Genomic DNA, 13,576 nt, shown 5'->3' on the forward strand with positions numbered 1-13,576 from the left:
AGCAAGTCACATTCATTTCATTTAAACTGTTTGCCTGCGGTGCCTGTTAGCAAAACAACTCGCTTGTTAGCTTAAAAAGAAACTGTTGACAATCACATCAAACAAAGCAAATGCTACCTGTCATAGTGTGAGGGCGCAAGGATACGGCACGCGCCTGGGCAGTAGCCCTATGTGTAATAAAAAAAAAGATAATTTCTAGTAGCAGCAGCTGACGGATAATGTTCTTTTCTGGTGGTTTCTGAGAACTACTACGACCTTTCACTTGAGACTTAATTTCTGCACAGACTGTAAAATCAACACATTAAACCAATTCACCATGTTGGCATGTATTAAAACAGACTCAATGCGTTTGTGAAGAAATACATGATTTCATGAATGAATGAAGAGTACAAACGCCCCCGACCATCTAATTAGACTACTCGTCATTGACTTTAAAGAAGTTGGCACAGTCTGTCATTACATGTTCTCTGGCGCCCTCTGGTGATCAAAGGCAACAACAGCCTCTTAAAATAGGTTAGAGCTGAGAGGTGTAAAACAAGTAGTTTTAAACTCCAAAAACATATGAGGTTACTTAATATTTTTTTAAATAAAAAAAATGAAAGAATATATGCCACAAATATTTAATATTTATTTGTTATGCTTGTGAAAAACAAATTAAGCAAGAATTTCTACTGTTCACAATTGGCACAGTATTGCTGCTAATCCAAGCTTAAATGTGGTGCTCAATATGAGGTGCTGTTGCAGGTACAGAAAATGCTGACTGTTGCACTTATGTTGTGTGTAATGTATAAAATGTGGCTGAAATTTGTACCCAATTCAATTTAAAAAAATGTGCACATTTTATGCAGCTGCCGTCACATGAGTAATCGTAATGTGCAATATTCAAATAAGTGCATACAATTAATTTTGACTGTGAACATTTTAAAAAGTTGATTGACGCATCCATAAATCCTGTATTTCCCCGTGGTTAAATTTTCAGTTAAAAGAAGTTAAATGCAGCTGCAAAGCAATATTGGCCAAAACTCCGCCTACAGGCTAGAATCAAATGTTTTGCCTGGTGGAAAATAGCCTATTTGCATCCTTCCAGGAAGCACTGAAGCCTATTTAGGTACTGCTGATTTTAGTGCCACAGCTCAGTCCTGCTGTGTGAGCACCAGTGAGACCGTCCATCACCAGTCTCGCAGTGGTATGTTGGGATCCTTATTGTCCTGTAGTGCGTCTAGACACTTCGCAGCAGCCAGTTTGGAGGTGAGATGCCAGACTGGGAGAAGTAGTTCCACCACCATGGTTTTTCCTCCCGCTCTATCCCTCCTTGACTTACGTCTGGCTCACCGTAGCGCTCAAACTGGTTGTATGGGTCGAATCGATCCCATGTGTCTACCGTAGGGAAGAGGTGGTCGTCGATATCGGGCTCTATGGGAACCTAGATGCAGGACAAGGGAAATAGTGAGGATGCAGCAGAGAGAATGGATGACCATCCATTTAGTATTTATTGTATTTTGAACTTGTACTAGTGTTTGTGTTCACTGGCCCAGGGACGGCAGATGGAAATGAGCAAGTAGCTAAATCTGACACAATAGCTCTCTACTAAAACTAAACCATGCATGTGTAAAAAGTAAGGTAAACAAGGATCATTTTAGAATAACATTGGTGGAACAAGATAATGAAGACAAAGATCCAACCTTCTTCAAGGCAAAGTCAACACGTCCAGCCTTGTTCATGTTGTGAGGCAGATAAATCCTCTTAGTGACCCTGGAGTAACCCTTGGCTGTGGCCGTCAGGATGTGAGTACCGGGATTCAGCAGCCGCCAGTAGTCTCCATCTTCAGCTGGAGGGAGGGGAAGAGAACAGTTTAATACAGTTAACATGTCAGAGAGGGGATAAAACCAATGAAAAAAGAGAGGAACTGAAAGAAGAGCACAGTAAAAAGAACAAGTGTGAGAAACAAGAGGGGAGAGTGTACATATAAATAGTTCTACAGCCATGCTAGCAGCTCTGTGAGGCGGAACTTGGGCACAAATGCTAAAGTTAGCATGCTAATATGCTCACAATGACAATGCTAACAGACTGATGTTTTGCAGATATAATGTTTTCAATGGTCACCATCTTAGTGTATTAGCATAAAATTTGCTAATGAGCACTAAACAACATACAGCTGAGGCTGATTGGAATGCCATTACTTTTGCAGGTATTTAGTCATAAAACAAATATTGGAAATATTCAAATTTTGTTGTGATGATGATGCTAGAGAAAAAGTTTAGAAATCACAAGTTATTACAATTCCTCCCGAGAGGGACATGAATGTCTTATGACAATCCATCTGATAGTTGTCAAGACATTTTACTCAAAAGCACAAACTCACAGTGAAACATAAGGGCATCACCCATGAATATAATAAATGTCATGGCGATCTATCCAACAGTTGTTGAGATATTCCAGGATTATGTGGTCCTAAAAGCCTGGCTAAAACTGTTTAATATCAAAGGTAAACTTATGCCTCACAGCTACACCATAACACCAACTTCCTGAAGGCTACAATATACATCAACCAAAAATAAACATCAAAGTTATACCAACCTGGAAATATGTAACCATGCAGGACTGTGTTTACCTGTGGTGACATCTTTTCTAATCCCCCTGACAGAGATAGTTGCCCCTTTTATCCCATTTCCATCACCATCCGTAACTACTCCCTTTATCCCTCGATGGACCTGTTCAGGGACAGGAAGCACAATGGAAAGCGTGTTATCTCCTTGTCTGCCTAGTACTTTTGTTCTGGGTCAAGTGTTTATGCTGTATGTTTGTATAGTTCTTATGCGTATAGGCACATACTTATTAATATTGCTTTTAAACTTTCTCTCCTTTCTGGTCTTTAAAACCCACTTGGGTTCTGCTAGCAAATTTGACTTAACAAGATGACATCAGTTCACACTTTCATTGTCAATTATTCATCCTTACACTATCAATTTAATAAATAATGCACTGTAAACATATGCCTATTTTAACACAAACTGGACATCAAGCCTGTCTAACAGACACTTACAGACTCCATAAAACTGAGCAGAGCTTCCTTATTCCTCTTCCACTCTGGGTAAAGCTCAGCCTCTGAGGGGAATTTGTCACAGCCGAGCTCCACGGTGATCTCCAGACAGTTGGTGTGCAAGTAGTTGAAGTCTGACATACCTGCAAGGGAGACGTGTACATTATCAGTCCCTCACAACCAATGGGACGGGTAGAAAAACTAACGTATACATGGTTCTCTCTAGTAGTTTGAAAAGTGTCGTATCTCACCACCAGCAAAACTGTACCACAGTGCCCCATTGATGATGCCCCGAGTTCGGTAAAAGGAGGCTCCACACCTTTCTGTGTCGTTGTTTGACATGGTGGCGTGGGCATCTGCGTAGGTACGAGCCAGCTGTTTGAAGATCTGAGCATGGTGTGGGGTGAGAGAGGAAGTTATGACCAGCTGCCAGTGGTGGAAGAAGTATTCAGATCCTTTACTTAAGTAAAAGTACTATTACCACACTGTAAAATACCCTATTACAAGTAAAAAGCGTGCATTGAAATGTTACTTAAGTAACAGTATGTAAGTAGCATCAGATAAATGTACTTAAAGTATTAAAAGTAAAAGTACTCAAAATGTTGCCTCAGAACTGACGACATTCGTCTCTGGGACTGTTCCCGCGACAATACCAGTTTTGCTGCTGAATGACACTTCTTCACTCCAAATTTCTAAATGTCAGAAAAGGATAGTCCTTGCCGGGCTCACAGCTGCAAAGAAAATGGTGGTGGTGCGCTGGAAGCCCCCACACACTTTGACCATTAAGCAATGGCTTCTGACCTTTCTTGACATAGTTTATATGGAACTTTCAACAGCCTGCATCAATGGTGCTAGACAGGTGAATGTGGATATGTGGTTTGTAATAGCAGAGACATTAAAAGGCTGACTGCGATTACAGCTGCCAGCCCACGGGGTCCTGGGGAGGGTGGGTTGATATTGTTTTGAGTATACAGTTCTTATTTCATTTTAATTCATTAATGTCATTTTTATTTTATTTCATTTATGTATTTATTATTTTATTTTATTTGTGTTACATGTATGTTCTGTTACCTGTAACATGCTGCTGGTTGTGTCTATGATGTGTGTTGAATAAAAGCATTTGATCACAAAAAAAAAGTAAAAGTACTCAATTCAGAAAACCCCTTACATTTTAGAAACTAGAAATGATTAAAACAGTTCTGTCGATCAACTTTTGTGTGCAAAAATCTTAATTTGGAAAGTAACTAGTTACCAAAGCTGTCAGATGAATGTAGTGGAGTAAAAAGTACAATATTTCTCTCTGAAATGTAGTGGAGTAGAAGTAGAAAGTGTCATGAAAAGAAGAGACCCAAGTACAAGTACCTCAAATGTGTAATTAAGTACAGTACTTGAGTAAATGTACTTAGTTACATTCCACCACTGCCAGCTGCACTGTTAGACCAAACTATTTCAGCAAACATGAATCCATCAATCCAGACAGCCATCCTTCCTCCCTACCTGTTCATCTGGAGTTGGTGATAACATCCTCTCCTCCTGCGGGTGTCTAGAGAAGTCAAAGGGATAGGAGATCACCAGATCCCCTCCATGAAGGCTTGCAGACTGAACAAAGGGCAGGGACCTCATCCACTTCATCACTGCATAGGTCTCTGGTGCCACCTACAGCCCAAAGGTAGGATTAAATTGTTTTTACAAGCCAGGCTGATAAACTGTATATGTGCTGATGATTAATCTGATTAATAAGAACTATCCCGTTACCTTGCCAAACCAGTAGGCATCAGGGATTCCGATGTGGTCAATGCGGTAGTGCCTGCTGCGGCGGTTCCGGTAGAAAATGGAGGTGAGGTCCGGAAAATTACGGTTGAGGTCAATATTCTGGGCGTTGGTCCGTCCATTGGTCCAACCATTCAACAAGTGACCCTGGAAAGTTTATGTTCAAACAACTAGAAGTATTACAAAGTGTCAGAGTGTGACATTATTCATGATGATGTGTAGTCGTTAGTAGGACGGTAGGGTGATTATGTGAAGGAAATAATGAAAAACAATGATATGATTATTAGTCAGACGTACAGGAAGGAACCTGCTAGGCTATCGCTGTTAATTCTGTTGTTAACATGTAGACAAGACCATATATCCGTCATGAGAAAAAGTAGCAAATAGAGTGACAAGAGGAAACCATTTTTCCTAAATATTAGGGAAGAGATTTTTTTTGGATTATAGGCAAACTGTAAAATGTATATGACACATGCAATATACAGAATATGAATACATTCAAAGTAGTTTGTCCTACATAATACATTTGAGATGTAATCATATTGCTGTACACATGCTGCACACCTTCATTAATGCAGTCAGACAGCCTGTCAGACTAAAACCCATGCATATAAATTGCCTCTCTTGGAGTAAAGCTGTGTGTAGTACCATGAAGATATCAGGCTACAGAGTGCATTTCAGATTGGACATTACATACATGGACAATGGTGATCATCACTGATCTTCATAGTGGACCTCACGACTGTTAACAGCCCCCTGTCAAATGACTGCAACACACATTTGAGCATACACATGATCAGTCTACAGCACACATGCATGCAGAGTTTGTTAGAGGCACAGTGGCACAGCCTGATACATAAATGCACAGCATTTTGACCAAAAGGCTGTGTCAGTAATGTTATACTGAGTATTAAAAGGCTCAAGAGATGCCAATGAAGTCCCACTTTCTCAGGCTTGTCACACAAAGTCCACAGAAAGCTGGTCTCACAATTCGACTACATCACAACATACAGTAGAATAAAGAGAGCTGAGAGACTTCTACAAGTGCTAAACAAACTAGTGGAGTGATGATTAGTGTTGAATTCTCTGGTTAGTAGTAGACAGTAGGGTGATAGGTGGAAGGTGGAAGGCTTTAGTACTCTCCTACATCTAATTTAGCAACTGAACCAGGAAAAAGACATAACAGTAGTTAAATCCACCAGTAGCCTCCCACAATCACTGATTTGTTATTGCTCATCTTCTTGAGTAAATTACTATCTTAAAGTGCTCATATTATGCTTTTTGGCTTTTTCCCTTTCCTTTATTGTGTTATATATCTTTTTTTGTGCATGTTATAGGTTTACAAAGTGAAAAACTCCCAACAAAGATGGAATAGAAGTGCGATGCCTCACTCTGTAGCTAAAACAGAGAGCTCAAGACACAGGGTGAAAAGAGGAGCTGCAGCAATGTGCAGTACAACAACAATATGGTGTTTTTTGAAAATTAAACCATGTAAACCTATTCTGATATAACCTCTAAATACAATTATGAACCTGAAAATGAGCATAATATGAGCACTTTAATACCTACATTAATAAATTACCAATTTTCTAATGTTTACAATTAATCTTCAACAATCTTAGAGCAGAGCAAAGGCCTATCCTTCAGCATGCCATAGCAAAATGTGTTCCTTTTGTAGATATCTTAAACTTGATAGCCTTACAAAAAGCACAGCTACACTGTCATAAAGTTGCTCAACGGTGTCCCATTTCACAACCCACAAACTGCGTTGTAAAAACCTTCTGCATTAGCAATGCTCACGCTCCCTCAGCAGAGTACCTCATTCCTCCACCTCCACACCTCAAGCTGAACAGACTGAACAGACAATGAGATTGAGAGCGGATAATGGCGGTTTGTCTTTTTTTTCTGTTAACAATATTTACTTCCTGGTTGCTGAGCTCCGGGTCACTGTTATCCTCTACCTCTGAGGCGGCCAGCTCATAGCCATCTGGATTCATGGAGGCCAGAATATGGATGCGGGTAGTGTTGATGATGGTCTGAATTCGTTGGTTCTCCAGAATGTACTCTGAACACAGGTACTGGGCCATGTATATGAGCAGCTGGCGGCCCAGCACCTCGTTACCATGCATGTTGGCCACCAGCTTGATCTCTGGCTCCACTACAGTTAACAGACAGAAGCAAACATGGTTAAAGCTGCATTTGTTGAACTGGCCACTTCGGGGTGGCAGAACAAGCTGTAAACACAATATTAAAGTATTATACCTTTAGAAAGTGCAAGCAAACAGTTGCCTCTTTGCACATGTGGCCGACACGTAGCAACATTAGCATGCATTTGGAGTTGTGTTTGTGTCCATAATGATAAAGACCAATATTCACCCTCCTTTTTGCTCTGTTTAGGTCCCCATCAACTCTTGAGGGAGATATCTGGCTTTTTTTTTTTTTTTTTTACCCAACTGTCCCGTTCTTCTTTTCCTAAACCCAACTGTTTTATAAGCCCACCCACGACCTTTTCCTTAACCTAACTGCGTCAAAAGTGATGCCAATAGCCCCGACCCAGCGCGTTTAGATAAAGCGCATTTAGATATGACGCTAAAGGAGACTTTTAGCGTCAATAACAACGCCAAAGGCACCTGACCAAGCATCCGTATTTTACCATTGCCACTGCTCTTCCTTACTCACATAGCTCGTGCTGTCCTGGGTTGTCGGTGAACTCAATGACCAGTAGATCCCTGCCCTCTGTGCTGCGTCCGATGCTGTACACATGAGAGATGTGGGAGCACTTGGCTGCTGTTCTCTTCAGTAAGCTGTACATGTGGGCGTTGGAGGTGTAGGTGAACTGGATGATGGTGCTGGGTTCTTCGGGAGAGAGGCTGGACATTTCTTGCTCATGTCTGGCTGGAGGAAGTTATGGGAAAGGCAGAGAAGGGACGCTTTGTTTGTTTCACAGAGCACTAGGAATGCATTGGTCCGAACATTACAACACGACAGCGTGATCTTTACCCAGTGGTGGAATGGAACTAAGTACATTTACTCACAACAAATCTGAGGTACTCAAATTTTCATGCCACTGTCTACTTCTAGCCTACTCCGCTACATTACAGAGAGAAATATTGTACTTTTTTCTCCACTACATTAATCTGACAGCTATAAAAATGAAGATTTCTGCACACAAAACACATGCAGTTAATTACATATGATTGATGATATTTTACATATGTTTTATTATAAAGTAAACTACCCAACAATATATAGGCCTTCAAGTCCAGCTGAAATGATTAGCTGATTAAACACTTAGTTGATCGACAGAACTGTTTTGATAATTTCCGGTCTCTAAAACGTGAGGATCTTTCTGCATTGAGTACTTTTACTTTTAATACTTTAAGTACATTTTCCTGATGATACTTACACATTGTTACTTAAAGTGCTCATATTATGCTCATTTTCAGGTTCATAATTGTATTTAGAGGTTATATCAGAATAGGTTTACATGGTTTAATTTTCAATAAACACCATATATTTGTGTATATTTGTATATTTGCACATTGCTGCAGCTCCTCTTTTCACCCTGTGTGTTGAGCTCTCTGTTTTAGCTACAGAGTGTGGCATCTCACTTCTGTTCAATCTTTGTTGGGAGTCGCACATGCTCAGTACCTAGATACGGACTACTAGCCAGTCAGAAGCAGAGTATGAGGGCGTGCCACGCTAGCAGCTAGGCGACCATTATAACGTGTGTTAAAAAGAGATGCACGTTTGTCTCTGAAGTAAAGGCTGGACTACAATAGAGCTGTTTGGAGCAGTTTGTGAACAGTGTTTTCTGTTGGAGATGGTAAGTCCCTTTGGGGTGGACTTTGGGCTTTTTCACTTTGTAAAGCTATAACGTGCACAAAAAAGATATAGAACACAATAAAAGGAAAGGGAAAAAGTCAAAAAGCATAATATGAGCACTTTAAGTAACATTTCCAATGCAGGACTTTTGCTTGTAACAGAGTACAGTGTGGTATTTGTACTTTTACTTGAGTAAAGGATCTGAATACTTCTTCCCCCACTGCCTTTACCTTTCAGCCCTGCCAGCGGGTCAAAGCAGCCCTCACGGTCGCTGGCAAAGAAGCGGTCACAATCTAGGAAGTAGGGCCAGGCCATTTCGATGGCTTCAAAGGCATGGGCACAGTCCTTCCTCAGTGCATCGCATGTGCTGCGGCAGGGTTTGATCATCTTGTCATCCCGGCAGGGCGAGGCGATCACCGAGCAGCCCAGGAGACGGATCTCAGGGGAGCACTCCCCGTTGAGCAGGCCGTGGATGACGCTCAGCAGCAGGTACTCTGCCCCTGACTCTGCCTCCAGGCGATTCCGGTGACCAAGGATGTTGGGGAATATGGTTCTGGAGTGGCAGCATTTTAACACAAATTGTTAACCGTGATACTATGGAAGCCCATTTCCGCAGATGGGATGACAAAAAAAAAAAGATCCTTTAAGTCATTATAGTATTAAACTTTCTCGAAATAATACTGACTTATTATTTTGAGATACTAAGTCATTCTTTCGAGATAAATAAGTCATTATTTATCACGTTTCTGATTATTGTGGGATACTATGTCATTATTTTAAAAGTTGTTCATTATGTTGCGATACTAAGTCATTATTTAATACGTTTCTTATTATTTTGAGATAAGCAAGTCATAATTTTGAATAATAATTTTTATTATTCTGCGATACTAAGTCATTTATTTGCAATACTAAGTCATTATTTTGAGATACTCAGGTATTATGTTGCGATATTAAGGTATTATTTCCAGAAAGTGTCTCATTATAATGAGTTGCATGATCTTTTGTTTTCATCACTCTGGCTGAAATGATGCCAACTATCAGCTTATAAAGAAAATTGAAATCAAAATAACTACAGCGATCCCCTAAAATGTTTGTATGGTTAAGTTTTTAGCTGGCACAGATTGTCTTCGCCTACCAACCACTACCACCCACCTAGAGTATTCCATATCATTACAGTAGCCCAGGTTCAGCTCTGTACAGGTAGCTGTGGAACAGAGAAAGCAGAGAGAGTTGGTAACTTACATTTTTGAAAACAAGTTGTTTACTTCATTTTTTAGTTTAGGAGGTGAGACAAATATTTTCTTTGGTTCTGTTGTTTTGTTAAGTTACAAAATAGTTACATCGTTTTAGACTCTCGCTGGAAGATCGGTATCAGTCACATCTCCAAGAGTACTAAAGAAACACTTTGATCTATTAAAAAGCGCTAGACCTGGCAGGTGTAGCACTATAATAGAAAAGTACAGGGATTTCTGAAGCTCCATAAATCCTTCCATGCAGGTTAGGCTCAAGTGCTGCAGCTTCTTCTCCTCTCAGAGACCATCTGTCTGGAGAGAAGGCCTGTTGCATCTTGCAGTGGCACTTGGTATGTCAAACAGTTTGGTTTCCCCTGAAAGTCAAGTCATTGCCTCGAAATACATCTTAGGACACATAGTCTAATTTCTAAGTAGATAGGCCCTGATTTGTGATTTTACACATGCTCTGATCACCTTCTGTAGCCTACCTGGCATACAATATCTGATCTTTAATAGATATGATTTAATGGAAGGCCCTGCATTACACAAGGTTAAAATGAGCCACCTACGTTTGTCTCCAACGTTGTTGCTGCATCTTCCTGTACAGTAAGAGAGCACAAGCCACACACAAAAAAAAAAAAAAACATGAAAATGTTAGTGGGTCACAAATAAAACGCTAGGAGGCGACATCTTCAAAAGCAAGACTAAGCCAAAGCAGGGCCTCTGCTTTATTACTGTTTATGTGGTTTAAAAAAAAATAGCAGGTGATCATAACATGAAGTAATGGACACATTTTGATTGTATGCACTACAGCTGGGGGAGAGTGGAGAATATACTTTAAGAAAATAATAACCGGATTAATTTATTATTTAGAACAGCACTTAACTTAGAGCGTATGTATACAGTGTGTTGTGCGTCCACGGGGTCTGCATCGCCAACTCGATCAGCTGTTTTTTTTTATTGCTTAGAAGTAGATCTCAAATCGCCCATAATGCTCGTTCAGATAGGCCCCTGAGTTGTTTTTCCTACGCATCACGCTTTGGTGTCGTATAGTGACGCATATTTCTATAAAGCATTTGTTTGAAGTTGAACAGACCTTACCTAAAAGCTCGTCTCCTGGGTAACAAGTCTGCTGCGGGGCGCACCAACAACTTCTCGTCAAGGAAAGAAACAACACCAAAAGTCCTGAATGCATGTTGGAGTGCAGTGACGGCGGTGTGTGATGTGGCAGTGTGTGTTTGAAGCTGCAACTTTTCCGTTCTTTAGGCTCCATGATAATTACCACCCACAGCACGGAAACCTCCTTCCTTTGTCTGCGCGGAGCATCCCTGGCCCGAAAAAAAGTGCGGCGCGCCAGAATTATGGCTCACTGCCGTGCGTAACGAGCAAGCGCCGATCATATTTCACTGCACATAGCTGCGCGTGTGTGTGCGTGTGTGTGTGTGTGTGTGTGTGTGTGTGTGTGTGTGTGTGTGTGTGTGTGTGTGTGTGTGTGTGTGTGAACATAAGGAAGAAACGTGGCTTGTGGGGGTGGGAGTGAGAAAAGTTCAGGTCTGTTTGTTTGACACAATAGAGCTGCTGAGCACCAATTCAGTGCTAGAACAGATCTCTGCACCATTAGTCTGTGTGAACATCTATTATTAAACCATTATAGGAACGTATAATTAGTACAATGCGTAGGCTATAGCAGTGGTTTCCAACATAGGGGTCAGGACCCCTCAGAGGGTCCCAAGATAAATATGAGGGGTCACCACGTGACTACAGGACTAAAGGGTCTTATAGACTAGACTGGCACGTAATAATGTGACGTCATGGGATCGCCGTGACTATTTATACCAGCGCTGGTGCTCGACACTAGTCGCAGTCTTCTCCTGAACAGCGGTGGCGCTAATGAGCAAAGGCTACAGACGTTGCTCTTTCTACGGACTAGAAGAAGAAGAAAAAGATAAACAACGGCAGAACTGGCAGCAGCATTGCTGTCAATGCTTCAATTTGATTAACCATAAAAGAACTCATCTTAATCCAGTAAGTTTACAAGAGAGACTTGCAGTCACTGTGAGAGTCCTGGCATCTGGTTGTCGGCGAACCCGTTCAGGCCTCCCGTTTCCGCTTTGTCACGCGCCGCTGAAAAAAAAAGAGCCGTGCACGACCTCTGCTCGCGCGCTATAAATTGGGCGCGCCGGCAGGATATTACGTCATTTTGACGTCACGATGGCGCGCGCCACCTTGGATGTGTCCAGTATAATTCTCGCTTAAGACCACACATCTGTTGTCTTGTGACTTTTGTCTATTCGTTTGCTTTGTTATTTCTTGTGAAATACTGGATACTTTCACCTCTTTAGGCATCTAACCAATAAAGGCAGGAATCTCTGTCTGTGAGTCTATCCGTCCGGCTGTCTGTCTCGCTAATGTGGTGATCAGCATGTGTGAAAGACGCCAAACGCAGCACGCTTTCAGTCTGGCGGCGGTCAATCCGTTCCACTGTCCAAAGATGTCACACACAACACAGCGTCAGTAAACATGGAGGCTACTGTGTACTATCGTTCGACAAACGTTTGTGTGAATAAACAGTTCAGTTTTTCTGCTGGATGGATATACTAAATATTCAACTCAATTTATTTGTTCCTTTTTTCATACAGAGCATCAAGAAACCTTTATTGAACTGACAGATTTTTGAACAGGGTTTGGCGGGACGTTCAGGGTGACAAAAATGTTCAAGTAAAGTTAACAAGCCAAGTTAGCCCTAATGCGTGCAAACTACTGTAGCCGAGGGAAATTATACAAAAAGAAGGACGCTCGGTAATCTGAACCAGCATGAACCAAGCGGCCAATGCACTTTTATTAACTCCCATATTACCAACGCCAGCGCATAAGGCTACAGCTTCACTTCTTCCGTTTCTACTCTTCACAAAAAAAAGTCCAATTTAAATTCACGTGCCAACTCAATAAAATAGCCTAAACTATGCTTACAACAGTTTTTGCCGACAAAAAACGACCGCTCGACTTGAAGAATCTCAGTAGACTGAGTGGTCACCGACTTTCCGAGGAGACAGCCCTACTAATAACATGACCGCCGCCAAACTACCTTGGTATTCTTTAAATACCTTTACAACCGGCCGCGGTGGTTATGTCAAAACAAGCGACTAATATTTAGCAACGAATAGCCTACCTCCACTAAATGTGTTTGACCGACTTGGTGTGTTTTTCAGGGCGGATATAGAATAGTGATATATTCAATATTTTTCATATCTAAACATAATAAATCTTTATCAGTTTGAGGCCCTTTTACCTCGCTTCCCAGGCAGTTGCCTGTCTTGCCTAATGGTACAGTCTGCTGTTGGTGTGATACACAGGTATACACAGTATACCCACTAAGAAAGCTCCAGGATTTCCATATACCCTTTTAAAAATGCCCAGTGACACTCCACAACATCCTTTCCATTATATGGATGATATATTTTGAATTGTCATCTGTGTTTTTCTTCTTCACATAGGCTAAATAAAGGTATTTTCACTGTAAATTGGTGCATAAAAGAGAATCCGAATACAGGAAATGAAGTCGTTGATGCTCAAAACACCCCTGGGGGAGGACACCCAGACCCCCCCCCCCCACACAAACAGACACACACACACACACACACCTCCCCCAAAGGCAGATTCTGGCCTATATACCCAGTACAATATATCCACTACAATACATTAGACTACA

General features: G+C 41.3%; 1 protein-coding gene across 2 annotated transcripts; it reads right to left on the minus strand.

The window, feature by feature from the left end:
- Positions 1-606: 606 nt before the first annotated feature.
- Positions 607-11,250, minus strand: cpz (carboxypeptidase Z). 2 transcript variants are annotated; one of them, XM_031293607.2, is made up of 13 exons: positions 10,969-11,250; positions 10,437-10,466; positions 9,788-9,839; positions 8,866-9,188; positions 7,490-7,705; positions 6,733-6,968; positions 4,796-4,957; positions 4,538-4,696; positions 3,292-3,427; positions 3,044-3,183; positions 2,612-2,711; positions 1,683-1,828; positions 607-1,423 (listed from the first exon to the last, which is right to left on the minus strand). In XM_031293607.2, the coding sequence occupies exons 1-13, from the start codon at positions 11,138-11,140 to the stop codon at positions 1,220-1,222; spliced, it is 2,076 nt and encodes a 691-aa protein (XP_031149467.1). In that variant the 5' UTR covers positions 11,141-11,250; the 3' UTR covers positions 607-1,219. The 2 variants fall into 2 exon arrangements, with proteins under 2 accessions (XP_031149467.1, XP_031149468.1); XM_031293608.2 differs by having other exon boundaries at positions 6,772-6,968; positions 10,969-11,245.
- Between the last annotated feature and the right edge of the window lie 2,326 nt (positions 11,251-13,576).

Source organism: Sander lucioperca, chromosome 4 (assembly GCF_008315115.2).
Source record: "Sander lucioperca isolate FBNREF2018 chromosome 4, SLUC_FBN_1.2, whole genome shotgun sequence".
Taxonomy (NCBI): domain Eukaryota; kingdom Metazoa; phylum Chordata; class Actinopteri; order Perciformes; family Percidae; genus Sander; species Sander lucioperca.